General features: G+C 40.3%; 1 protein-coding gene and 1 pseudogene across 2 annotated transcripts; one reads left to right on the top strand and one right to left on the bottom strand.

The window, feature by feature from the left end:
* Positions 1-597: 597 nt before the first annotated feature.
* Positions 598-2047, top strand: LOC143637689 (protein ROH1A-like). Its single transcript, XM_077105018.1, has 2 exons — positions 598-1422; positions 1727-2047. The coding sequence occupies exons 1-2, from the start codon at positions 598-600 to the stop codon at positions 2045-2047; spliced, it is 1146 nt and encodes a 381-aa protein (XP_076961133.1).
* A 1617-nt stretch (positions 2048-3664) lies between these two features.
* On the bottom strand, positions 3665-5267 carry LOC143637688 (1-aminocyclopropane-1-carboxylate synthase-like; annotated as a pseudogene). Its single transcript, XR_013154478.1, has 2 exons — positions 4801-5267; positions 3665-4673 (listed from the first exon to the last, which is right to left on the bottom strand). The product of XR_013154478.1 is annotated as a 1-aminocyclopropane-1-carboxylate synthase-like (transcript).
* Positions 5268-27442: the final 22175 nt, after the last annotated feature.

The raw sequence follows: 27442 nt of genomic DNA, 5'->3' as shown, positions 1-27442 counted from the left end.
GATAAATATGAATATTATGAACCAAGAATTGTGTAGAAAGAATGGTGACCAACAAAAACATTCTCTTTGTCAACAACATTGTAACTAGAGGTGCAAACCGGTTTCAAACTCAAAACCGGTTTGGGTTGAAATCGGTTTGGTTTGGTTAACAAAAGTTAAAACCGGTTTATGATCGGTTTTGGTTCGGGTTAAAACCAGTTTCTTGATCAAGTTACAATCGGTTTCGGTTCGGGTTTTGACCGGTTTTGTCCAGTTTTGGCCGGTTTTGGTTCGGTTAACTAGTTTGGAACCGGTTTTGAGGGAGAAAACTACAAACCGGTTCCAAACCTACGGTTTCAATCGGTTCCAAACCGGTTTCTATATAATTGGTTTTAAACCGGTTTGGTTTTAGTTCGGTTTCGGTCGGTTCGATTAACCTGTTTATTTGCCCACCTCTAATTGTAACTATTTACTACATAATTAGTAATTAACTCCAAACAAATGCATAATCACCTCTTAGTCTTAATTATCAACCATTCAAATCAAACTAAATCCACCCTTTTTCCTCCTAATTACCTCTTCCCAACAACTCTATCTTTCTTGACAACACCCACAACAATGCCACCAACGGACAACCAAGGATCCTTCCTCAACCGGATCAGCATTCGCCGAAACCAAGTCGTGTACGAGCATGAGATCGAGGACCTCGAACAGTTCCAAAAGCACGTCGCTGACCGCCTCTCCGAGCTCTTCCATCCTCCAGAAGACTCCACCGAACCACCCGAAACAATGCTATCCATTGCATGGTTTCGTAGACTTCTCGATGCATTTCTATGCTTCGAGGCAGAATTCAAAGCGGTTGTGATCATGGGGCGTGACGCTAACAACTTCTCGAAATCACCACTCGACCGTTTGATCCCCGAGCACCTTGATCGCACGGTGAAAGCGCTCGATATATGCAATGCCATCACTCATGGAATAGACTTGCTTCTACATTGGCAAAAACTCGCCCAAATAGCCGTTGATTCGCTTCGGAACAAACCAATAGGAGAAGGCCACGTCAAGAGGGCCAAAAACGCATTAAACACTTTATTATCGTCGATCGCGATTGACGATAAAGAGAACCACCACCACGGTGGTAAATCCACCTCTTCGTCATCGAAGGATCATGCGACAATCGGAAATCTAAAATCGTTATTGTATCCTTTTGCGAAGTCATGGTCCGCGTCGAAGCAAATTCAAGCAATGTCGTCGAATCTAGCGGCGCCACGTGGCGGAGAGCCGACCGGATTGGTGGTCCCGGTTTATTTAATGAGTTCTGTTTTGGTGTTTGTTATGTGGGCCATGGTGGCTGCCATTCCGTGCCAGGAACGTACCGGGCTTGGCGCGCATTTGCAGTTATCGAAGCAGTTTTCGTGGGCCCAACCGATGATTGGATTACAGGTAGGGATGTTCAACGAATAAAATTTTGAATGTTTGAAATTATGTGAATTTTGAAATTTTGAAGTTGCATGATTTTAGTTAATTCTAATTGTGGTTTGAATTCAACCAAAAAATAATTTATTTTTATTTTAATTCCAATTTAAATAATACTACAAATGTACAACTTTTTTTAAAAAAACTACTTTAAGTTAGAATTTTTTGTCAAACCAAAAAATCATAAATTTTTTATTCGATTCAAAATTCGATAAAACGGAATTGTGAGTTTTACGAGTCTGATTTAAATACTGAACACCCCTAACCGTAGGAGAAGATCGGGGAGCAGTGGAAGAAGAAAGAGAAGAAAGGGAGGAGCGGGTTGTTGGATGAGACACAAAGATTAGAGAAACTAGGTCAGAGTTTGGTAGAATTTTCGGAGGGGTTTACGTTTCCAGTGGAGGCAGAGAAGGCGGAGGAGGTGGCGGCCATGGTGACGGAGATGGAAGAGATATGCCAGAGAATGGAGGACGGATTGGTGGCGTTGCATATGCAAGTGAGAGAGTTGTTTAACCGGATTGTGAGGAGCCGAGCGGAGACGCTTGATGTGCTAGATCAACTCAACAAGATGTCCACACAGGTTCCATATTAGATACTCATGTTCATGGATCAACTTAATGTTTCAAATGTATAAATGGTGTATCTGTGTGTGTTTTTTCTTTTCTTTTTTCATTTTTTAAAATATAAATAATATTTACTAGTTTAAATTTAAATAACATGTAAAATTTAGAGGTGTGGGTGGTTCAGTTTTAGACTAACTATAACCAAAACCAATCGGTTTTGGTAAATCAGCTTTGAACATTGATTCGATTCGGTTATGAGTGGGTTAACCGTTAACCATATTCCAAACTCTAGCAAAGTTCAACCTTTCAAAACGTTGGACGAAAACGAATGGGCCAAAGAATAAAGTTGGAACAAGAGACTTGATAAGTATGGGCCTTTATTTAAGATTGGGCCTGTTTAATTATAAAGAAAGCCCAAGTTAAAACATTGGTAAGCCTTTGATGTGGGATACTGGGATCAGTTAATTGGTAAAAAGAAAGTAAAAGTTACTTGTTACCAAAATCCGTCAAGCAACCTGACACGAATGACACCTTTGGGTTGTTCGCCTACATATAACGCCTACCAACCACAAATCAAGCCAACAATAGCCTCCTTGGCTGCCTCTCGGTAACCGTGCGCCACACAAAATGCCGAAGGCGACCCCCGAAATAACTGCTGCCTTTCGTTTCTAATTCTCATCCGACTCTGGGCCTAGTTGCTTCTGTGGCTAGCCCTTTTTAATGAGATGCCAAATTCCATTCATTAATTTACCCCATAATTAATTACTTGTTTTAATTATTATTTTTGTTTTTTACTTTCTTTTTCGACAACTTTCATTAAAAAGGCACAACACCAAGATGTTAGAGACCAACAAAGGACAACCTATTTTAGGAGTGACATCTCTAAAAGGAATTGGTCGCTTTTTTAAACGACACAAAAATAAACAGGTTTTAGTTTGTCAACTTGTCATATCTATGCCCATTTAATAAACACGTCGCGGTTGAGTTAGCATGTTTAACCCGCTAAAACAAATAGATCGACTTGTTAACTCGCTTACAACCTATTTAAACCATATAATACAGTCCACATTCTTGATTAACACATTTACAACTTGATTTATTACCCGCCAACCCATTTGACATGTTTACATAATGGGTTAAATGGTCATCTTGGAGTTGCATGGTTTTAAATGTATGCAAGCTAGGGCTTGATGTTTCTAATACGAATTAATATTTTGGTCGTGTTCGGAATACAACCCGCCAACCTTAAACTATCAACGCGTCAACTAACATAACAATTTGTCAACCTGGCACGATTATCACACATATTTTACATACAAAACGGGTCGAAACATTAACCCAAAATATTAAATGACTAATTCATAGGTATAGTTTATGAAGCATGGGGACCAAATAAGGTAACAATCAGGATACCAGTTTTGAACTTTATTCTGAATTTTATTTAAAACTATATAGTACATTTCCATACATCAACTTTCATTTATTACAATAAGCCGGTCATGTAATGTCATGCATCAAATATTTATGTCGTAACACTAATATTCCCAAACCCTATTTTTGGGTCAAACTATATCTATTACAATATTTCACACACTTGACAATTATATTTTGTATCACTCTTATCGTACACCAACCGTATACGTATACCGTATATTGTAACCTAATTTTGTGCCCGAACTAGAGGCGAAGCAAGAGGAGAATGAGGTGACATTCGGTGAGGAGTCAAGATATCGTCGAACCTTCTTGATGATAACCTTAGAAGTTGGTTGTTCTGCCAGCATTGCTTCTTGGTCTTGATCTCGAGGTTTCTGTTCTTTCGCTGCGAATGACTGAATCCTCCATAGTGCGGTCATTGTGGTCTCGTCATCCATGTTTGCAAAGCAAACACGAAACCATCCAGGCTCAGAGCAATGGAATGACTGGCCTGGTGAGACGTTAAGCTTAATTTCATTAATTATAATTCTCCAGAACGTCATCTCTGATTCAAAAGTGGGTTCTTTCAAAAACCGACGTAAGTCCATCCAGATAAATAAGCCCGCGTTGCTTTCCAAGCTCCTAATCCCAACTTTGGCTAGCCCACGAGTAAACATATCATGTCTACGTGCCAATCTAATCCGGCTCTCAGAAATAAAATTCTCAACGAATTTATCGTCCGAGAGCATAGTGGCGAGCAAGTGTTGGGTTTGAGTCGAAACAAGCCCAAAGCTCGACATTTTACGAGCAATACTCACAACCTTATCATTATACGAGTACACTATCCCAACCCTAAACCCGGGGAACCCCATGTCTTTCGAAAGACTATAAACTAAATGAATCAAATCAAGGTTGCATTTCGGCACTTCCTCTATCACCTCCGCGATACTCACAAACTCGTCGCCATTGGTTACCGTGCCAGCATAGATCTCGTCACACACGATGTGAATGCTTTTGTCATTAATGAAGTTCACAATATCTTTTAAAGTCTCCCGGTCTAGGAAAGTACCTAACGGGTTCGAGGGGTTTGTTATAAGCAACCCCTTAACCTTAATATTTGCCAATTTCGCTTCCTCATAAGCGCTTTCGAGCGCTTCTCGGGTAACCTTAAAGTTATTCGAGCTTTCGCAAACCACAGGTAGAAGCTTGACTCCGGTTCTCCATCTCAAATCTCGATCGAAACTGAAAAAAGTCAACAAAAGTCAAATTAGAGTCAATAGATAATAATTTAGTAATTTAAGGACCATCATAAGTCCATAATATAAAATACAAGAAAGTCGTAGTTCTAAAAAATAATTAATGTACATACGCTGGATAATAAGGTGTAGGGACCAAAAACGCTTCGCCCGGATTGGCTAAGCAAAAAGCCAACGTCTCATGAGCTCCGGTTGCGCCACCGCTCATGACAATTCGGTCAGGGTCGAACCTCACACGGTTGGCACGAACCCGGTTCATGAAATTAGCGACGGCGGACCGGAACTCAGGCAAGCCATGATAGTCTTGAAAAATGGCAGTCACTTTAAAAGTGGCAGCCCCTTGCGGGGTACAAATGGATGCGGTCGGGTTCAATTCAATCCATTGTTGGATCAAATCAAAGGAGAGTTGGTTTTCGGCAAGGCCCATTTGAATTACGCCTTCCGGGTTGGTTTGGTGGTCAAACGGGTTGGCGTCGTAGGCTTTCCAGCCGTCGAAATAAGGTGAGTTTTCGCCGTGGCCGTCGTTGGTTGCAATCTTTGATAATAAAGTGTTGTTGTTGTTGATCATGGTGAACTCCATTGGTTTGAATAACTATAAGAATAATAGTAATAATAATATTAAGAACAAGAAGAGTTTAATTTGGTGTGTGAATGAATAAGAATAAAATGAATAGATTTTGAGTTGAGAGAATGGTGAGGTTGCTAAGAGGTATATATAGGCATGTAGTGAGATGATGATTCGGTGAAGTGAGGAAGAAGCTTCGGTGGCTGCCAAATCATATGCTTTAGATTCTGGTTCCACTTTCATAACGTTTGACTTGTTGAAATTATCCCTGTTTTGACTAATTGACTCTACCCTTTGTTTCCTTTTAATATGTACAAAGACAATAGGCATTTGAGCATTTCACGTTTGTAGTGATTGTGAAAACGTATTTGATTATATCAATGCTGATTTTTAAAATACTTATTAATTGTATTTCTTTTTTCAGTTCACCACTTATAAAAGATATCTTTTTCATATTTCACCATGTATGTTACACATGATGAAAAATATGAACTTAATGTAATTTCTCATGTAACAATATTTAAAAGATAATGATTAATGTGTACATAGACAATAATCTAGAGCATAATGTCGTTAACTAATTAAACAATATAAGTGCAGACTTAAATATATATTTTTCACAATACCGAAAAGACAACCACCAACCCAGCGCCGGCTCCGAGAAAGCAAAAAAACTTTTGGGCCGAAGGCGAAAATTTTTTTTGGTAATTAAGTAAAAGTAGTATTTTGTTGGGTTTAACCAGTTTAAATTTTATATGGGCTTACTTGGTTATAATTTGGGTTGTGTAAAAAAACTTTTGTATAAAAATAAAATTAAACATATATCAAGTAAGGCTAGAACCCACAACCTCTTGGTTGTGAGTAATACCTATTTGCCACTAGACCAAGCTAGTGGTTATATAATTGTGTTTAAGCATTAAATATACATATTGTTTTTAATAAAAATACATATAATCTTTTTCAAAAAAAAAAAATTCGGGTCTAGCGTGTGTCGGGCCTGTGGCCGTCAACCACCCTGCCACCCCAAAGGGCCAGCCCTGCACCAACCAATAATTGATTCTATTTAGCATCAAGTATTTTGAAATATGCTTAGAAATGTGACAATTTCACACCTTTAAATAATGAATAGTTAAGCGTCATTTTCATAATGAGGTTTGACCAACAACGCAACTTTAGTACATTTTTTTTATAATTTCTTGTAAATCAACACCCGACATTTACAAATCGGGCTATTTTAGTACTTTTCGTTAACCTGTTTGCTTTTTCGTTAAGTCGGGGATAAAATATTATTATTTTTATTTCTCAAAGTGGCTCGGTATAAACGAACCAGGCTACTTTGTTAAAAAAAAGTGGTTCGGTTCGTTTATTTTTGCTTAAAAAGAGTGGTTCGGTTCGTTTATTTTTGTCAAAAAAAAGTGGTTCGATTTGTTTGTTTGTTTTTTTAAAAGTAGTTTGTTTTGCTTATTTTTGTTAAGAAAATGTGGTTCACTTTGTTTATTTTCGTTAAAAAATTTAGTTCGGTTCGTTTATTATTTTGTTAAAAAAGCGGTTCAGTTCGTTTATTTTTGCTAAAGAAATTGTCTCGGTTCATTTATGTTTGTTACAAAAAATTGGTTCGGTTTGTTTGTTTTTTTAAAAGTAGTTCGGCTCATTTACTTTTGACCACGGGGTTAAATAGATGAGAAATAAAAAAAAGTACTATTTTATCCCTGACTTAATGCAAAAAACTAACAGGGTTATCAAAAAATACTAAAAATAGCATAAATTTGGAAACCTTAGGTGTTAATTTGAAATAAATTAAAAAAGCGTATTAAAGTTGCGTAGTTGGTTAAATATTATTTATGAAAATGACACTTAACTCAATAATAAATAAAATCTACATTATGTTATAACTCAATTGATAAAATGGTTTTGACTCATGAATGACTGATGCAATTAATTAAAGAGCTTACGAAAATGTGGCCGACCCTCACATGTAGTGGCACCGTCATGGAGAAAACGTCTAGTGGGGAAAAGAATCAGAGCCAAAACTTCCCGACACATAGTGAGGCGGGGGCGTTTTGAAAAGAAAAATGGGCTGACAATGATACTTGTTGGAGATGTTTATTTTTAGGAGAAAAGTATAGGTTTGAGATACAAAAAAGTTGGTGTGAAGAAAAGTAGAAAACTCTTTGTTTTATTTCTATTTGTAGGTGAATGTGGATACTAATTATCTGAAGAGGTAGGTCCCAGCAGAGCCCAGTTGGACCCGCAAGACTCACCTTGAGTTGGGACGTCTGCGCAGAAACCAACTGGATCCGCAGGACCCACCATGCTCAGAGACGTGACGTCCTTACGCGCAGTACGCAAGCTGTTCCCGCAGGAAATGCCTCCCAATGGTGAAGTACTCTGCCTGTTCCCGCAGCTGCGGATACAAGCCATCAGGGAAGGCCACCCGCGCAGCAAGGCTACACGCACAAGGCACTTAGCTCTCAAATCACTCAGTTGTCACCTGAAGGAATGAGCAAAGCCGGGAACAATCCCGCACAAAGGCGGGAGGGGGAATACTCCCGCCCAAAAGCCAGTCCGTACGATACAGGAAGATCTTTTGTACTGTACCTGACGAGGTATGGGCAAAAGATCTGACTAAAGATACGACAGCTTATTGACAACAGTATGGCGAGCAGCATGCTCTTGTACTGTATGTCACTATTAGCCGCTGCCTACTCACCAACTCCTGTCATACCACGTGCATAGCCGGCAGTTGGTGGAAAAGGAATAGTACACAGCAGGCCTGGTCACTATCAGCCACTGCCTACCCACCAACTACCAGCAGGACACGTGCGTAGGCCACAGTTGGTAGAACAGGAATACTATTCAGCCGGCCACACCTCCTTGGAAACCTACCTTCGGCTATAAATACCCCAAATGGTATGATCATCTCATCTTATCACATTATCATCATATTATACCTGATATCTGCTCTAGCAATCTCTTAATATACATTTATATTTAAAGAGCAATCTAGTCTGATTCTCACGCCGGAGGGTGGTCACAAGGAGGAACCCCCCTTCTCAGTGACGAGCTTACGGTGTCTGTTTTGCAGGTTATCAGAAGAACCATCTTTGCCGGGTCTAACCCCTCGTGGGAAACATCTATCTAACCCCCAGGTTATCCGTAATCTGCCCGGGGTCCGGTTAGTGTTTCTTCATTGGCGCCATCCGTGCATAAAAGCTAGAACTTCATTTCTTTTCAGTTTTTTCAAACTTCTGGATAGATGATTAAAGAAACTCCGGTAACCACAACCCTAGCTACTGGGGGGAATACCGGCGACTACACAGTTTTTACAAACACTATCCCGGTTACCCAAGCCGGGGCAAGTGAAGTAAATTTTACGAACACTACCCCAGTTACCCAAGCTGGGGCAAGTGCAGTAAATAATCGCTCACTGGGATTCACCGATACCCAGTTAGAGAAACGAACAAGACTCCCCCGCCAAACACTCGATGAAGTTAAGGCATGGGCGGAGGCACGTCAGAAGGAATTCCAAGCTGAGTTGGACGAACGCTTGCGTTCCGTCCAACAGGCTGACGAATTCGAAGAATACTTGGACGATGATTCGGAGGAATCCGATAGAGACGCAAACCCTCGTCATAAGGCGAAAGGGAAGCGTAAAGAAACGGACTCCCAACCGAGAAGGCGTTTTGGGGAAGCCTTCAAACCAAAAAACCCAGGTGGAAGCCCACGTGACTTCTCCAAAACATTTAGACCAACAGTTGCAAATGCGGGAACGTCCAAATTTGCAAGGGACATTGCGGAAGCAATTGCCCCAAAAAGTGCCAAACAAATGTCCAACATAGGCACATATGATGGTATATCTGACCCAGACGATCATTTGAACAGATTCATAGCGGGGGCAACCGTCAGCAATTGGACGGAACCTACGTGGTGTTACATGTTCCAAATGACGCTTGTTGGGCCAGCTAGAGCGTGGTTCGATCGTCTACCGGTCAACCACATCTACGACTGGGCAGACTTCCAACAGAAGTTTAGCCAACACTTCAGCCAACAACGAAAGTATACCGAAGAGCAATGGACAATCCTCAAACGCATTCGAGAGGAAGATGAATCTTTGCTAGACTTCATTACTCGCTTCAACTCAAAGAAGCTAAGTCTGGGTAATATCAGCGAAGATCTTGTTCGCGCTGCCTTTATCCAGGGCGCGAACGACCCAGAGCTCATCCGCACCTTAACGGGTAAAGATGGCATGCCATCCACATGGGATGCCATCATGACAGCAGCTAAACGCTTTGCGGAAACGGAGAAGCAACTGGGTAGAAATCTCCCACAGAGCACAAACCTCTACACCCAGAAAACAAGAGAAGACAACGTCCTTACCGCCCGATTAAACAAAAAGCGGAAGCTAGGCATTTGGCAGTCAAGGGTAAACTTTGACACCTCATCCGGCTTGCAACATCGGTTAGGCGGAAGGGATAACGTACAGTCGAACCAGAACTCCAGATGGACGCCACTCACCAAAAGCGTCACCGAGATATTCGCCACTGAGGAGCTCCCATGGCCAAAGGCTCCAATAATCCGACATCGTCATAATGTTGATCGGAGCAAATACTGTGACTTTCACAGGACAAAAGGCCACAACACTGAAGAATGCACAGACGTAAAGGACATGGTCGAAGCATTTGTCAGAGATGGGACGCTCGCGCACCTCGTGGCGCAATGAACGCTGAGCAGGCTGATGCGTGTAGAACCCCAGCTGGGGAAAACACGAATAAAATTACAGCTTCAATGTGGAGACTACATACTGCGCAAACAACGAGATCCCGAACCAGGTGCATATCGGCTCGATGGCACTCCCATCCCAACAACATGGAAGGGAGCTCAATTACACAGTTTGCATGTAGATCAATTCCAAATTTGTAAAGAAAAGGCCCAGAGCCACTTCTAATGGAAATGATTCTCCTTAGAACATCGAGGCTGATGATTTTACATTTATACTTTTATGAACTTTCAACACGGATATGCCGGTTTTCACCGCATAATTACGTGGAAAGTCGTTGCGTGGGGAAGGCGGCAAAACCCGCATAAACCCAAAAAACGGCAAACCTTCACGCAGGTCAGTTGAAGGGTAAAGTTCAGTCATCCCACTAAATGAAAGTGCCGGTCTATCCGCATGAATCGTGATAGAGGAAACTGAACACTAACCTATTAACAACCGCGCGTCGAACGGTTAATTTATTCAACACGGATATGCCGGTTTTCACCGCATAATTACGTGGAAAGTCGTTGCGTGGGGAAGGCGGCAAAACCCGCATAAACCCAAAAAACGGCAAACCTTCACGCAGGTCAGTCATAGGTAAACTTTGGCCAACTAAATGAAAGTGCCGGTCCTAACCGCACAAATCATGAGAGGAAACCGAACCTATTGACAACCGCCCGTCGAACGGTTAATTTATTCAAAACAGAGAATTTCTAACAAAAGGATGAGAAAAACCTACACGCAGGTTGGATGTAGGTAAAGTTTAGCCATCCTACTAAGTGCAAGTGACGGTCCTACCCGCACAATCACGAAAGAGGAAGCAAAACTTCAACCTATTATCTACCACGTTCAAAGGTTAACTTATTCTAAACACTTAGAAATTTCAAAAAGATGAGTAAAACCTACACGCAGGTTAGATGTAGGTAAAGTTTAGCCATCCTACTAAGTGCAAGTGACGGTCCTACCCGCACAATCACGAAAGAGGAAGCAAAACTTCAACCTATTATCTACCACGTTCAAAGGTTAACTTATTCTAAACACTTAGAAATTTCAAAAAAGATGAGGAAAACCTCCACGCAGGTCAGATGTAGGTAAAGTTTAGCCATCCTACTAAGTGCAAGTGACGGTCCTACCCGCACAATCACGAAAGAGGAAGCAAAACTTCAACCTATTATCTACCACGTTCAAAGGTTAACTTATTCTAAACACTTGGAAAATTGCTAATTTAAACTAAAGTATGCAAGTCATATAACGTTTATAAAGCAAGGAATCCAGTGAAAGTAGCGGTCTTACCCGCACAAAGATTTATATTTCATAATATTCATTACAAGAATGGCCGGGTAACTACCCGCCTACAAGAATATAAATCTATACAAGCTAAATCTATCCTAGCAGTGGGAAGGGATCTTCAGGATCAAGCTTCAGGGCCACTTCCACTTGGACCAGCACCATCAGTAGAGCATGGCAGTTCAAGGAAAGCTTTAAGGATAGCTAGCCCATCATCAGCAGCAGCAACTTCGTTTACCTTCTCCACCACCGGATGCGGGAAGGCGGCATACTGATTCACTGCTTGGTCGTATACAGCTTCAGTATCTACATCAAATAAAGGGAAGTTGGAAGGCGGGATGCCTTTCTCAACGAACCCTAGACCAAGCAGGAAACCGGCATTTTCCCCATCCTCATGAGAAGCGTTGAGGGCTGCGCTCATAGCATCGTCATAAGACGTCTCCGTGAAGACTCGATGTACAACCTACAAAAAAAAAAAATATACAAGTATCAGAACCTTTTCTATTTACAAAGAAAAGCGTGAAGACATGAAGCTAAACATACCTGAGACAACGCTTCTCGAAGAAGCCATTCCTTGGCAACCAGAGTTTCTTGGAGGGCAGCTTGAGCTTCGTTACGGGCGCGTTCGGCTTCACTTTTATTGAGGTTGGCAAGCAACACTTCTTTAGCCGCAGCCTCTTCGACGCCCTTTAGCTTCCGCTCAGTGTGGTCAAGCACCCCCCTCTGGTCCAAGATCTCTTGGAGCTTTTTGGCGTCTTCCATTGCCAAGGCTTCATGAGCCTGCTGGAGAGCCTCTAATTTGGCTTTAAGCTCCTCATTCTCCACGCGTAGAGGCTCAGCAACAACTTCAGCCTTGGTGGCCCTCTCGGTTGCGTTCCTTGCAGTTTCCTTAGCCAGCCGAAGCTGTTCGTTAACAGCTTGGGCAGCCTTGGAACGGGCCTCGAGTCGGGCCTGAACTTCAACCTCGAGGGCCTTGAAGGCCTTCTCCTTTTCCGCAACCACTGCGGTAAGCTTTACGTTCTCCTCCCGGACAGCCCGCGCCCGAGCTACTTCTTGAATGCGAGCTGCTTTTAACTTGTCGTTTTCACGACAAAGCAGCTCGACGCGCGGCTGCATCCGGGCCAGGAGAACCCGAAGCTCATTGGTTAGCCTACCCTCCTGGTAGCTAGCCATGGCTTCCCCCAACGCACCACTGGGAGCTGCGTGACGAGCCCACTCCACGCACTCCACAGGTGTGCGAAGGTTTGTTCCTTGGCGGATGTTCCATCGTGGAACATACACTTCATTGGAATCCGACACTGCAAAAAACAAAAAACAGTTAGGAAAAGATGATAAAAATATGAAAAGGGCCAGAAGAACCCTACGCACCTGTAGGGTCAACAACAGGCCGATAGCCGCCAAACCCATCACCTGAACCCAATGGAAATCCATCCAAGAGGTCAGGCAGATGGGAAGGAGGCAGAGGTTGGCGATAAGCCCCATGCATACCTGAAGGATCGGCCGTCGTTGCCGATGACGGAGGCGGCATGGTAAAAGCCGCCGCGGTCGCCGCTGCGGAAGCCGCAGCAAAAGTAACCGCCGGCTCAGTGAAAGATGCGGAAAAAATGGCACTCACAGCCGGCGGTGATGTCATCACAGCTGGAACAGTCGGCTCAACGGAGTGAGCAACTGAACCAGCGGAAGCAGGCGCAGGCGCAGCCGCCTGGGTCGTCGCCTCAGGTAGGCTGACCAAGCCTACCGTCATGGGCGGAGGGGTACTCCTCTACGCTCCACCCTGGAATGCGTCAACATCCACGCCTGCACAAAGAAGATAAGTATTAATGGAAAGCTATGAAGTTAAAGATAAAGGAAGTTTGTACTTACGGGTTTTCTTGAGCCTAAAAGTGCGGACAGGCGGGGATGAACCCGATGGAGCCGGCCTCTTCACGCCGCTCACCATTGTCATCCTGGGCTCTCCGGAGGTGACAGTCATCGCAGCCTCCGGAGCGGTGGTTTTATCACCACCGGGGTTCCCCGCCACCTCCTCGCTCTCGGCCTCTGAGTCAGACCGAGGCACCGGATCGGCAGTGGAGGCCACCTTCTCCTTCCCCTTCCCGCCGGCAGCCTTCTTCTTCCGCACCAACGGAGGACCATCTGCGGATTCCTCATCAGAACATAAGATTAGAGGAATTCCAGCAGAGGTTTCAACATTGAGGGGTCGAGGGTTGAATAGCGCCTTACCTGGCCGCCTGGCGCTAAGGATCTCGTGGCCTAGCGGGTAGACCTCCACGAACCGATCCGCCGTTTGTTCTAGGATGGGCAACTCGTTCTCATCTAGAGCACGAGTACCCATCCGAGCGGGACTGTCAGCCTCCCGCGGATACAGGAGCGACTACAAGTCGTTCCCCTCTGAAATAAACAGGAAAGAAGTTAGAAGAGATTCTAAATCAACAAAGAGAAACAGAGCATACCGTAAGGAACAGAGTTCGAACCGTATTCAAGGATGATTGGGATCTTTTGCGCATCCGCATCCTTCCACACCCGGCTCATCCCGAGCATCACCATCCCGGACTCCGCAAACCGGTAAACCGGAGATTGGACTCGGGATATCTTCGAGAACCATTCTGCCTCCTGGTAGTTGGAGGCGTGAAGGCTGGGAAGTGCTTGCCCATTCTTGAATTTCATGGCAAGGGGGATGGCGCGAGCAGAGATGTAGAAGAACTCCCGCTTCCATGAGCGAAGACTGCGCTCGGTTGCGCTAATCTTCAAACCCTTAATCCGGGTTATCAGCGTATACCACCCCTGGATGCACCTCCAGGAGTAGAAGGTCATCAGGCGGTCGACAAAGGGCTCAATGCCCAGAATCCGGCACACCCACTCGAAGTGGCGAATCTTCGCGATCGCCATCGGGTGCACCTCGGTCAGGTGCACACCGTGCCTCTCCAGGACACGGTACACAAACTTTGTCAAAGGGAACCTAAGATTCCCATAGACAAAGAATGCAGCATAAACCCCGATCTTGCCTCTGGGGGCATCATACACCGTCTGATGGGGTTCAGGAAACTCAGGCTCGAGAGACTCGAGCATGAACTTCCTGACGATGTACTGATACAGATCGACAGGCAGAGCACACTGGCACTCGCCAGCAGTACTCTTGTCATCGGCAAACACCCCAGCCTCCTGGGCTGTAGATTCGAGATCACGAGAAGACATCTTGCAGATGAAAGAAGAAAACGATTTCAAGAGAATGCTCGACTGAAAGGTGAGTATTCGCCGGAAATCGTTTTGAAGATGAAGAGAAGAGTGAAAGTGTGGATTACAAAGAATCCTCTCCCCCTTTATATACTAATCGCAATTAATGCGATGAATTTAATGCGGAAGAGAGAGAAATCGAAGGTGCAATGAAACTATGACACGTGGCAAAAAGCAAGCTGGCAACAGCTGTTGAAAGGACGCGTACCATTAATTTCGCGGCCACGCGCCCGAAAAATCGCGCCCACGCGCCTAAAAAAGCGTCTGGAATGACCATGTACTGTCACGTCACCATAACTTCCTGCACGTCCTGACACAGTTAGAAGAAACCGTCGCACGACGTTACAGAGGTTTGGACTGTTCTTATCCTTTCACCAACTCTTCGAATTTCAAAAAAATTCAAAAAGATTCAAAAGTAAGCGGGAAAATACCCCTTACCTTGGCAACCAAGTAACCATAAGACGGGTGCGGGTACAGTGTTAAGGCAAAACCCTTCACATACTTAGCACCTGCAGGGAATTGAAGCCAAGAATACCTCGGCAACCAAGTAACTATAAGACGGGTGCGGGTACAGTGTTAAGGCAAAACCCTTCACATACCTAGCACCCGCAGGGAATTGACGCCAGGAATACCTTGGAAGTAAAGTAACCGTAAGACGAGCGCGGGTACAGTGTCAAGGCAAAACCCTTCACATACCTAGCGCTCCGCAGAGAATTGAAACCAAGAAGGATCTTCTGGGCAATGCTTGCGGAAACGGAAATAACATCCCCGCATAGCGGGAACGTCGAGAACTACATTGTTTGAAGCTCCAGGATGGAATTGGTGGTTTTAACATAATTGATCACTATGTTCAAAACTACCAAAACCTCATGGAGAATCCACACAAGTGGGACTCAACGCTCCTGACTTGCGAGGAGGTTACAGACCTACCCGCATCATACCCAAAGATCAAGCAGGAAAGTCGGGAATTTCTGCAAGTAACAAGGACTTCCGCGGGAAGAATCCCCATGGAAAACCTTAAAACTAAACCCTTTTCAAAACCCTTTGCTTAAGTCCAAAAGTTCACCTCACTTTATTAAACATTCATGAGAAGAACATTGGACTGGGGGGACTTGAAGAGGTAGGTCCCAGCAGAGCCCAGTTGGACCCGCAAGACTCACCTTGAGTTGGGACGTCTGCGCAGAAACCAACTGGATCCGCAGGACCCACCATGCTCAGAGACGTGACGTCCTTACGCGCAGTACGCAAGCTGTTCCCGCAGGAAATGCCTCCCAATGGTGAAGTACTCTGCCTGTTCCCGCAGCTGCGGATACAAGCCATCAGGGAAGGCCACCCGCGCAGCAAGGCTACACGCACAAGGCACTTAGCTCTCAAATCACTCAGTTGTCACCTGAAGGAATGAGCAAAGCCGGGAACAATCCCGCACAAAGGCGGGAGGGGGAATACTCCCGCCCAAAAGCCAGTCCGTACGATACAGGAAGATCTTTTGTACTGTACCTGACAAGGTATGGGCAAAAGATCTGACTAAAGATACGACAGCTTATTGACAACAGTATGGCGAGCAGCATGCTCTTGTACTGTATGTCACTATTAGCCGCTGCCTACTCACCAACTCCTGTCATACCACGTGCATAGCCGGCAGTTGGTGGAAAAGGAATAGTACACAGCAGGCCTGGTCACTATCAGCCGCTGCCTACCCACCAACTACCAGCAGGGCACGTGCGTAGGCCACAGTTGGTAGAACAGGAATACTATTCAGCCGGCCACACCTCCTTGGAAACCTACCTTCGGCTATAAATACCCCAAATGGTATGATCATCTCATCTTATCACATTATCATCATATTATACCTGATATCTGCTCTAGCAATCTCTTAATATACATTTATATTTAAAGAGCAATCTAGTCTGATTCTCACGCCGGAGGGTGGTCACAAGGAGGAACCCCCCTTCTCAGTGACGAGCTCACGGTGTCTGTTTTGCAGGTTATCAGAAGAACCATCTTTGCCGGGTCTAACCCCTCGTGGGAAACATCTATCTAACCCCCAGGTTATCCGTAATCTGCCCGGGGTCCGGTTAGTGTTTCTTCATTATCTTAACAAATTAACAAGAAAAGATGCATAAATGTTTTATATTTGCAACAATTTGATCTTTTTGTAATATTTTATAGAAATAGACTCATTAAACAATTCATTTTAATTGGTCTAAAATGTATTGGTTGTAACTAGTGATGCAAAGATATTTCTTTTATTATATTGAGATACGTAAATAATGAAAATGTTATTTTCTTATTGGTTAAAAATAGTGGTAATGACAAATAAAACTAATAATTGTTAAGTTGTTTACACTATACATATATATAGTTATTTGTATATTTTTATACATTTTTTTTTATAAATTAAAGTTGTTATTTATTATTATTATTATTATTATTATTATTACTACTAAGTAAAAGGTGATTGTTTATTTATTTTATATATTATTTATTTTTAATAGATCAAAACTTTGAGATAATCCAACACCAATCTATTCTAATAATATCCCACAAAGCAATTACTAAAACATGTTTCTTTAGGTATGCTTGGGTGCTTCAAGTGCATGCATATCTTATAATCCCACTCTGTCCTTCCCTTTTAATATCTAAAAAGACATTGCATTTTCTAATAAAGAGATATCCTGCATATCAATTACTAAAGGATGTTTCTAAAGGTATAGTTTGGTGTTTCAAGTGCATGAATATGCACTATATCAGTTACATCTATCGTATAAGCATGACCTAAAGACAAAAGGTGTATTATACCTCTATACAAAGCAATTTGTAAAGGGTGTTTTCATCAATTCCCTTGTGAAAGTGTTTATATGAACGTATATTTTATAACTACAAGTCCATATAGTTTCTTTTTTCTAAAACGTTTGTTTTCTTACTTCAAAGATTATTAAAGGTTTTTTTTTAATGGGAAACATTTTTCTAAAAGTAGAATATTATAATTTTTATTATTTTATTAAAATGTTGTTTATTATTTAACTCTTGAAACTAATAAAAAAGATATTGGAATTTAATAATCTAAACTTTAGCCTATTGGCTGTCATTAATCCCAACTTAAGAAATTCTCTAGGTTAATTCCAATCTTCATCATGTTGGCTTTCATCGAGTCTTTTTCTAACGAAGACTAGCCTGGTTAGTTTTCTAGTAAAATATGTCATTTCTCAAAGTTGAGAAAGTAAAACAAAAAATATGTTTATTATAAACAAGTTTATTTTTTTTTCTCCTACTACCCACCCCCACCCTCAACCCTTTCTTTGGCAAGCCCCCACTCGTCATCGCTTCCGGATCACCACTCCAATGCCATAGAGTGGGCAAGAGATGCTCATAAGTCATAGCTCGATGCTTCAACCTCTGTTTTAATATCAAATCGTTTCGAGCTAAGTTTAACATCAATCAACTCGTATTCTCCTTCCAATCAAAGGCCCTATAAATCAGTTTTAATTTTGAAAAAAGCCTAACATCGTTAAGTTTTTTTTAACAAATGGCCATTGAGGGCAGGTTTTGTAAACTTTGAGACTATCAGTAAGGATAAACTCAGTTGGGATTATTATCATCCATATTCTATACTTAGAATTATTAAAATCTAATAAATCTTTGAAGCTTTTATACTATTATTCATTTATTAACAATAAAAAAAAACAATCTTACAACTATATTTATATAGCTTTTCTTACATGTCAAACGCCCATTATCATACTTCTAAATCCATATTACTTTTTCATCACGAAACTTGAACCGTCACTAACTGACCAAGGACATATTTATCAGAGACATTGATATTACTATGCTAAAGACCAATTTATTTAGGTTTATATTATTATCTTAGTAATTTTACTTTAGTTATACCAGTGAAGTAAACATTTTGTTCACATAATTCCTAACATTACTCAAAAATAATGTTAGGAATAGAGGTAAGGCTGTCTACATCTTACCCTCCTCAGACCCTACCATAGCATTGCTATTGGTGGGATATACTGAGTACGATGATGATGATGATGATGATGACTCAAAAATAAACAGAATGATCCAAACACGGCCTGTTAACATGTCTAATATATAAGCTACTTGTGTATAAACCATTTAAAAATTCTTAGATATATTTATTTATATATGAACAGATAAATATTACAAAGGGTTCGAACTCTTAACCACTTATTTTATATCCTAACTACCCCTTCAAAGCTCTTATATATTACAAAAGAAATAAAATTCTTACTTTTTCTTTGTTCTCATTTAAAATCTTATGTAATAGTTCTAGTCACATACTTTGTTTATTTCGTTTAAGACGAAGTCTCATTACTGAACTGCCCCCAACTAAGATTCGTTCTAACCAAATAAACATAGGTTTATTGCCTCATTAATGTGTGAAGAAATGACTAGTGGATGATCCAGGATCGTACACTGATTTTTGATTTTTTATAGAACGACTTACTTTCTGAATCTAATCCAACTATCACTCAAATATATTGCACAATTATGGATCACTCAAATTCAACGGACAACATCGTGCGGTTTAACTACAAGAAAGTAAACATGGCTACAAAAATGTCTAATCGAGCTTTCTATTGTTGTCGGACAAAATGACACTTCTAGGGCCATACATAGAATAATAAAACAAACGTAACATTGCAATTCAATAATGTTACAAATTTATATTGGAATATTAGTTTTAAATAATCACAATATAGCATATTACCCGATAGCAGTCCCGATTTCATACTTGGCTGATGGCAATCCTAACTAAAGATGTATTTGTTTCTAATGGTCCGCGACAAACGAATAAATACTCTGTTAGTCTTATGCTGAGGTGGCATCCATCCACCTTATTCTCCAGCCAAAACATGCCAGAAACCTGCAACTCGCCACCATATTCCCCGACACCGTTGCACCATCTCTCTATGTTATTTCGAATCTTTGAAAATAAAATCGGGTTCAGGTTCTAGGTTTTGGCCAAATAAGAAGATGAAATATGCTTTGTTTTTTAATTTTCCGATGTGTTTTGAAGAGAGAGAGAGAGAGAGGCGGTGTAGCCGTGTCGGGGAGAATGGAGGCGAGTTGCCAGTTTCCGGCATGCTGCGACCTAAGAAGAAGGTGAATGGGTGCCCTTGCAGCACAAGACTAATGGAGTTAGTCGCGGACCGTTAGAAATAAATAAATATTTAGTTGATCAGCCAAGTGTGAAGTTTGGACTTTTATTTACCAGTAGAACATAATTGAAATTATTTAAAACCAGTATTCCATTTATAAATAAGATGTTTGAATTCTTTGTTTTGTTAGTATGGTTAAATAAATCGATTAGAATACAAAACAATAATGTTTTGGTGTTTGTTAGTGTGGTTAAACATTGTATTCGTAGATCTTTTGCATTGGATTTCTCTGAGACTTGTGTTTCACTTTCAGGCTGAAACAATTTGATGGCTCTCATGAACTTTTCAATCGGATAAGACTTGGAGAGAGCTTTACAAAAACATAATATGTGTGTGCGGTGATGTAAGAACCGGTTTGGTCTGCCAAATACTTGACAAATAATTCCCAGGTCCTCAACAAATAAAAGTATAGATCATGTTCTAATCAAAGAATTTAACCCATTAATACGAAACACATTAGTCCCTAAACCGAAACAAATAGCTCCTAGATAGAGTTCAACTTCGAACACTCACTATTTGTTTATGTTATATTTTAATTTTATTTGATCAATTAAAAGAAAAGACAGAAGACATAGAAAATGGATAAAAGAGGAGTTAACGACCACCTACATTTTCCACTTGTTTCATTGAACGGTTTTTTTCATTGATTTTTATTTTTTATTTTTTTTGTGTCAGTGAAATGTTTGATTTAACTACAGTTTATAGGGAACAAATTTTAAATTTTATTGCTGTTATTAATTTATTATTATTGTCACTAAAACGTTTAAAGCATGTTGAAACATACTGTATAACATTTATTAAAATTTTAAACAGAATCGTTTACAAGTTTTCTTCTTATTTTAACATGAAAAGGCCGTTAAGAAAAGAAAAAATAAAAAAGAAATTTAACATGGAAAAAATGTTTTTTGTAAAAACAAATAGAACTGAAGGTCAAGTACATCTTTCACCCACGCGCTTCTAGTTATGGACAGTTGTTGTTCCTAGTTTATTTTTTTAGGGAAAATGGCAAATATAGTTATTTTGAACAACTATTTTTCCAAAATAGTCATGAACTTTTAGTCTAAAGCTTTTGGGCACCGAATTTCATTAAAAGTATAGAGAAGTGCCGAAGTCTACCAGCTAAGCAAACAGTGAGCGAAACGTGTCCATTGATAGTCTACACTAGTCTATCACTAGCCGACAGTCCGACACTGGCTTGTAGGCTTAGCCGACGTGTCTAGTTGTTGTAGGATTAGTCGTTATGTACAATTGTTGTGGGTTAGTATTTTTTAAAAAAAGAAAATTGCATTTGTTCAATTTCGTTCAAATGACTTGATAGCTAAGATGGATATTAATAATATATTAAAAATGCAAATGTTCTTAAAAAATACTAACCTACAAAAATTGGCACACACCGGCTAAGCCTATAAAATTAGAACACGCCGGTTACCAATGGACGTGCAACACTCTCAAGTTGCTTGGTGAACCCCGTTGTACTTTTTATGAAACTCAATGCTAAAAACGCATGCCAAGCCTTAGCTTTCTTAGCCGACTTATATTAAGTGATGCATTCTGATTGGCTAGATCTTAAAATGACAATGAACTTATAGGTTAAAAGTTTATGACTGTTTGGTAAAATACTTGATTAAAATGACTATATTGGTAACTTTCCTTCTTTTCTGTTAATTTTTTATATGGTTCATTAATATTTCTACATGTGTTTAGAAAGGTAAACAAGCAGTGTGTTCTGCTACTCATGTTTCAAGCACGATCCAAACTAAAGAATGGACAAAATAACTTAAAACGAGTTGAGCGTTAGATCTCCTACGTTGAATGTACTAGGTTCATCAATATAATGCTACCCCTTTGGTATAGGCACATGCCTCTAAGTCTCTTAGAAGAGGGGTCTAAGGTAGTTAGGTTCAAACGTGGGTTGAAGAGTGATTTAAATTTATTGATGTAAAGTCGAGTATGAGTAATATTTGCTATTAAAAATGAACCAGGTTCAAGCTTAGCAAACCCTAAACTAAACTCGAGTCAGTTACACCTCTATTTCTACCTATAGCAAGTACTACTTGCCTACTTGGTATATTGTGTGATTTATGTAGGAAAACGGTTAAATTAATATAAAACATTTTAAAATAAAGTACAACATGAAAGGAAGTGATTATGGGGATTGGTTAAAACTGATATAAAAAAAATGCCAACGAGGAAAATTGGTAGCTAAGGAATTAGGGTTAATGTTTAACATAGGTCCATCAGGAAACAACTCAAACAATAAACAAATGAGTTAAGAAGTATTAAAACGTTTAATGACATTTAATCAAGTTTAAATGAGTCACTTAAACTCATTCTATTACGATTACTTAAGAGTAACTTGTTATTGAGAATTGCTTAAACGTGATATCAGGGAACCATCAATGGCAACCCGCCTTATGACCATTAGTGGAAAAGGGGATCCACAACAGCCTCCTACTGTCAAACCAACCTTAAAAAACATAAAGAAGGCTCTCAAGCGACTCGCGATGATGCAAAATGCGTCATCAAAACTTCACATGATGTTTAATGTTAGTAAAAACTCAATCATTATTTTTCAACAATCCAGACATCTCCAGTAACTTTAGTTTCTTTCATGATGATCACATGATTAAAAAACCATCAATATTGTACAGTTTTAACCACGTTTACAGATCATGATTGGATCGACAAGTCTAACCGAGAACCGCATAACCTATCCTATTGAGTCCTATTGGACCACATTCATTTGAGTTGGCTAAGTATGCAAGGGCGAAGCATAGTGAGGGCCAGGGGTCCCCCCCCCCCTTGTTTTTTTACGCAGTAATGTAGATTTAGCCTTTTTTTTCCCGAAAATTTTTATATATAGTGTACATTTATCCGTTTTTAACCAAAAATTTGAGGTGCCCCCCCCCCCCCTCATTTATGACTTTTTAATACATTTTGAGCCCCCCCCCCCCCCTCCCTTCCGGCGTTCTTGTCCAAGTTTCGCCACTGCAAGTATGGTGCCCAACCGATTGAACCCGCAAACATGATCGCTAGTTGGACTGGATTTTCAAAAGAAGGAACAAAATTCTTTCTTTATTTTATGCTATGAATTTTTGTGAGCATTGATGCTAGACTGTCGCTATCTAGTCAAAAACTATTAAATCAGTGTCCTAATCACCTAAGCAAGCTAGGGTAAGTAGGGTGTCGAACCACGAGGAGTATGTGGTCAGTGTGCAGTGAAACCGATTCCTAACATTATGAAGTGAACTACATCAAAGTGCTGATCACACTAGCAAACAATTTAGTTTTATAAGAAACGAACAATTAATTAAGTATTCAATCAATTAACAAGCAAATCACACCAGGGAATTCAAGTAAGCAAACTAACAACAAACTCATGCACATAACAGATGAACTATCTTGTGTCAACTACAGACTGACTAACCGGTTAAACCTTAGGCATCCACGCTCGCTAACACACGGCACTGGTTATCAACCGGTCCCTGCCAGTGTGACTCAACTAAGGGCAAACGTATGCTTTCTCACAATTAACAGATCAAAACAATCCTACGAGCAATTATTATAGCAACCGACAAACTAATCGTTCTGATCGACAAAAACCTAAACCGACTGAATGTACGGACATATAAACATCAATACTCATAGATTAACATCAAGACAATTACAATTAGTTGTTCTAGTACATGAGAAATAAACTGAAAGATTACAAACTGTACATCCCGGGTATGATTTGAGAAGATTAGCCGCTCATGGTGTTGATGGAATCTTCAATCTTCATGGAGTCCGGAGTTGATTTGATGGAATAATAGTGGTTTTCCTCTCCAAGAATTGTTTCCAGCCTCCAGAGATGTTTTTTTCTCAAACCCTAACTTTTTCCTTATATAAGGTTTTAAAATAGCGACTCCCCGTAGTTTATTTTGGTCTAGCATATGGTACTCTAGTTTTAGCAAATGATACTCTGGCTCAGCAAATGGTACTCTAACTTTAGAGTATGATACTCTAAATCAACAAACCATACTTTAAAAACTCCTGATGTACGCTCCTCTTATGCTCAGCATATGATACTCTGTTTTCAGCATATGATACTCTGAAATCACCTTTTATCCAAATCCTCCGGTTTTGATCATACACTATCACACATCATCCCAGGTCTTCATTCTGTGCTCGTACAGGTCCATATTAGCTGCTTTAATCACCTATGACCTGAAATTTAACAAACATGTATGAAGTACCAAAGTTCCTACTTTAAACGAATAAAACAACTTCGTTAACAAACTAATATATGTACAAATAAACCAAACATCACATTCCCACACTTATCTTTTGCTTGCCCTTAAGCAAAACTCTAAAGTAAACATTAACCGCCATCATAGGTCAATCAATTATCACCATTAATACTAGCAAGGTTTAAGGTCATACCCAGTTTCCCAGACTGACAGTTTCTAGATTAACAACCCACAAATACAGTTAATGCTACAATAAAACTATAGAACCACACAGACAAGTGTACTTTGTTTCCGGTTAAGGCATACATGTTCATACCCCTCACACTATCAACACTCCACTCGGTTCAATATCTGGACTAGCAAAAGATGTGCTAGTATATGTCTCTGCCCTCAAAATACCTAATATGAGTTACAACATAATATGCTTGCAGGTCAGTCTTATCTCCACCCATAAACCACCGGTTGCATAAAGACTCGGACTAAGGTTTTGCTGAGGCTTAGGTTTGGGTGCGGATTAGGCTTATTTAGTGACTTGGGTGGATGAAACCCAGTTAAACACACCATTATACAGACTCACGAATACAAACGAACTAATTACACAATCAACTGCTATTTACATCTGAAATACTAAACTGATAACTTCTTTTTTGTCTTTTTGCTATTTTTTTTTACTAAGCATCAATAACTGATAATTACAACTCTAAAGTTCACAACTTTACAACTCATTTGACTAAGTACAACTCAAAATATATATGACTCGATAACGGACTGGATTTCATCACACAGGTAAAGATATATCAGTAAAGGCCAAGGCTGAATCGGTGTGTAATGTAGGGTTAGTAAATGAAAAGGTAAAAGGTCCAGATAGGCTCCTAAAGAATAATTAGGTTAAAGAATTTATTTAGTAGGGAATTATGTACGAAAACGGGTTTTCTAAAGTCCTAATCTCCATACAGGTGGTGGTATTAAGATCTCGATAAGCATATAACAAGCAAGTTCTAGTTCTGTAAAACATATCGGTTTCCCTCAAATAATGACAATATAATGTGTGTATTAAGTATAGGAGCTAATCTCACAATATGTCTGGAAATAAGGGCTGCCGATATGAAACATGTATATCGGTCCCCTTGACTCGTTATCCCCGCCTAAACGATTCCATTTTCAACTTCTCATTTTAAAAACATTTGTCGGGAAAACTATCGAGAAGCTGAAAAACCAACCATGACCAAAGACCTCTAACTTAGCATTAATAGCAATAACTAACAGTTAATAACTTAGGTTTCTGAATACTCTTCGAGGTACTATCGGGCTAAAATTTTCAATTTTCCTCCATCCTCACACTTGAGGTTGACATTGTCCTCAATGTTAAAATAATAAAACAATTAATAAGCATTTGGGGGACAGGGTTGAAATTGAATGTTTAACAATTTAAAAATCGGGCTCTAATGTGATAGTTCTAATACAAAAATCTACAATTACACTCTCAACACGTAAACTAAAATAACAAAATAGAGTATGAAACTGAAATCACCTGATATGGATGATAAGGCAATACTAAAAAAAATGGCTCGCATACCCTCGTGAAAACTCGTCTTCTCCAAAGACTAAAACTGAATCTGCAAAATCTCAAAACGTGTAGAAGCAAGCTTCTCACCGTGTGTAAGACATAGGTCTTTTAAGAATTTTGCAAAAAATGAAGTGTTAGTTCATTTTATTAAAATTTATTACCGACCCGAATTAGTTAAGTTTCATAATAAATTTTGTTAAATGAGTTAAAATGTTAAAAGACCTAACTCACTTTCGTAGGAATCACGGTTGCATTTAGCGTATGCAACAAGCCCTTTAAACCCCCCGGTAGCCCGAGTGGACGAGTGAGGTCTCGTGAGGGTTTATAGTGAACTACACCCACAAAGTTCCAATACAACAAAATATACACGTACCTGGATTAACCACAGCAAAAAAGAACATGAAAGCACTTTGGGTAGCTTAACTAAAACCTCGTTTTCTGACATAACTTTACCGCACACATCAAAATCCCAACTTTTTCCTTGCGGTATCCCCACACTTAGCTTTTGCTATGATGGTACGCTTGAAATACAATTAGTAATATAAAAAAATGCAAACTAAAAATATACAAAATTTACAATTACCAACCTTTTAAAAATTTTATGACATTCAAGGTGGGCGGCTGGCTTGTTTCCATGCAGCCTTCTCGTTAGATAAAAGCTCATCCTCAAGAGGTTGCTCCCAACCTTTAAACACACCAGAATCCGGCCGAAACATTTCCAACCTCCATTCTAAATCACATTCAGGTGGTTTTTTTACCTCTTTCCTTTTCATCTTCTTTTCCTTTCTTGTTGCTACTTCCTTATCATCTCTAACTCCATGCAATATCTCATTCCGTCCTTTCACCTTCATGCTAGCATTTAGCTCATTCCTGTCAGTCACAAAACATTTCTCTTTTGTATGATCCTTTCTCAAGGATTCACACTTGTCAACAAAAGGGTTAGTAGCATTTCCAAACAATGATTACTATTTATCACGATTCCCACACTTAATTCCCAAAACGCCCTTAGCACAATCAATTACCGCATGTGCTGTAGCAAGGAATGGCCTACCCAGTATGACTGCAGATTGTGTATTATTTCCTTTAGCATAATCAAGTACAAGAAAGTCTACTGGGTAGCAAAATTCATCCACCTGAACCATTACATTAGTAACCATGCCCCGAGGAAGTGTATGAGTTTGATTCGCCAACACCACGGTGGTGTTTACCCTTTCTAGCGGGCCAAATTCATTCTGATCATATAAACTACCAGGCATGATACTAACATATGCTCCAAGATCTAGAAGTGTCCAATAAGTTTTAAATTCCCCAATTTGAATTAATTAAAATGGCACTCCCGGGTCTTGGAGTTTACCTGAGGTGGTATTATTCTCCAGCTCCTCATCTCTGTTGTTGGTCAATTTACCATTTAAACATTTTTCACAAGTACAATTTTCACTAAAAGACATTTCATTCGTTTTTAGTTTCGATTCATATTGGAAAGTTGTTTTCTTTTGACCAACATAATTATTCTCATCACTAAACTCTTTCACTACCCCCCTCAACAAACTGTGGTGGTGAATCAACTTCAACACAAGTAATTTCAAAATGAGGCAAAAGACTTACCGCATTGATGTGCACATTGTTTCCGTTCTTTGAACTTGAACTGAAGTGCTGCGGGTTACTGTGGTATCACTCGGTAACTGACCCGCGGTTTTCTGCAACTTTTCATGTCTGCTGCGAGCTGACCAATCTGCTTTGACATTGCTTCTGCTGACTTGTCTCTCAACTCAAACTGTCTCTGCGTTTCCTTCTGATTATCAGTCACGACCTTTAACAATGCATCTAACTTCGAATGTATTGACTCGTCTGAATTTCCCGAACTACCCTTCTACTGGTCCTGATTCTGATTACCCAACGAACTGTTACCCCGGTAACTATCTATGTTA

Source organism: Bidens hawaiensis, unplaced genomic scaffold, assembly GCF_021521415.1.
Source record: "Bidens hawaiensis isolate Kalapana, Puna unplaced genomic scaffold, B.hawaiensis_p1.1 tig00008376_1, whole genome shotgun sequence".
Classification (NCBI taxonomy): Eukaryota; Viridiplantae; Streptophyta; class Magnoliopsida; order Asterales; family Asteraceae; genus Bidens; species Bidens hawaiensis.
This window is presented reverse-complemented; position numbering and strand designations above follow the sequence as displayed.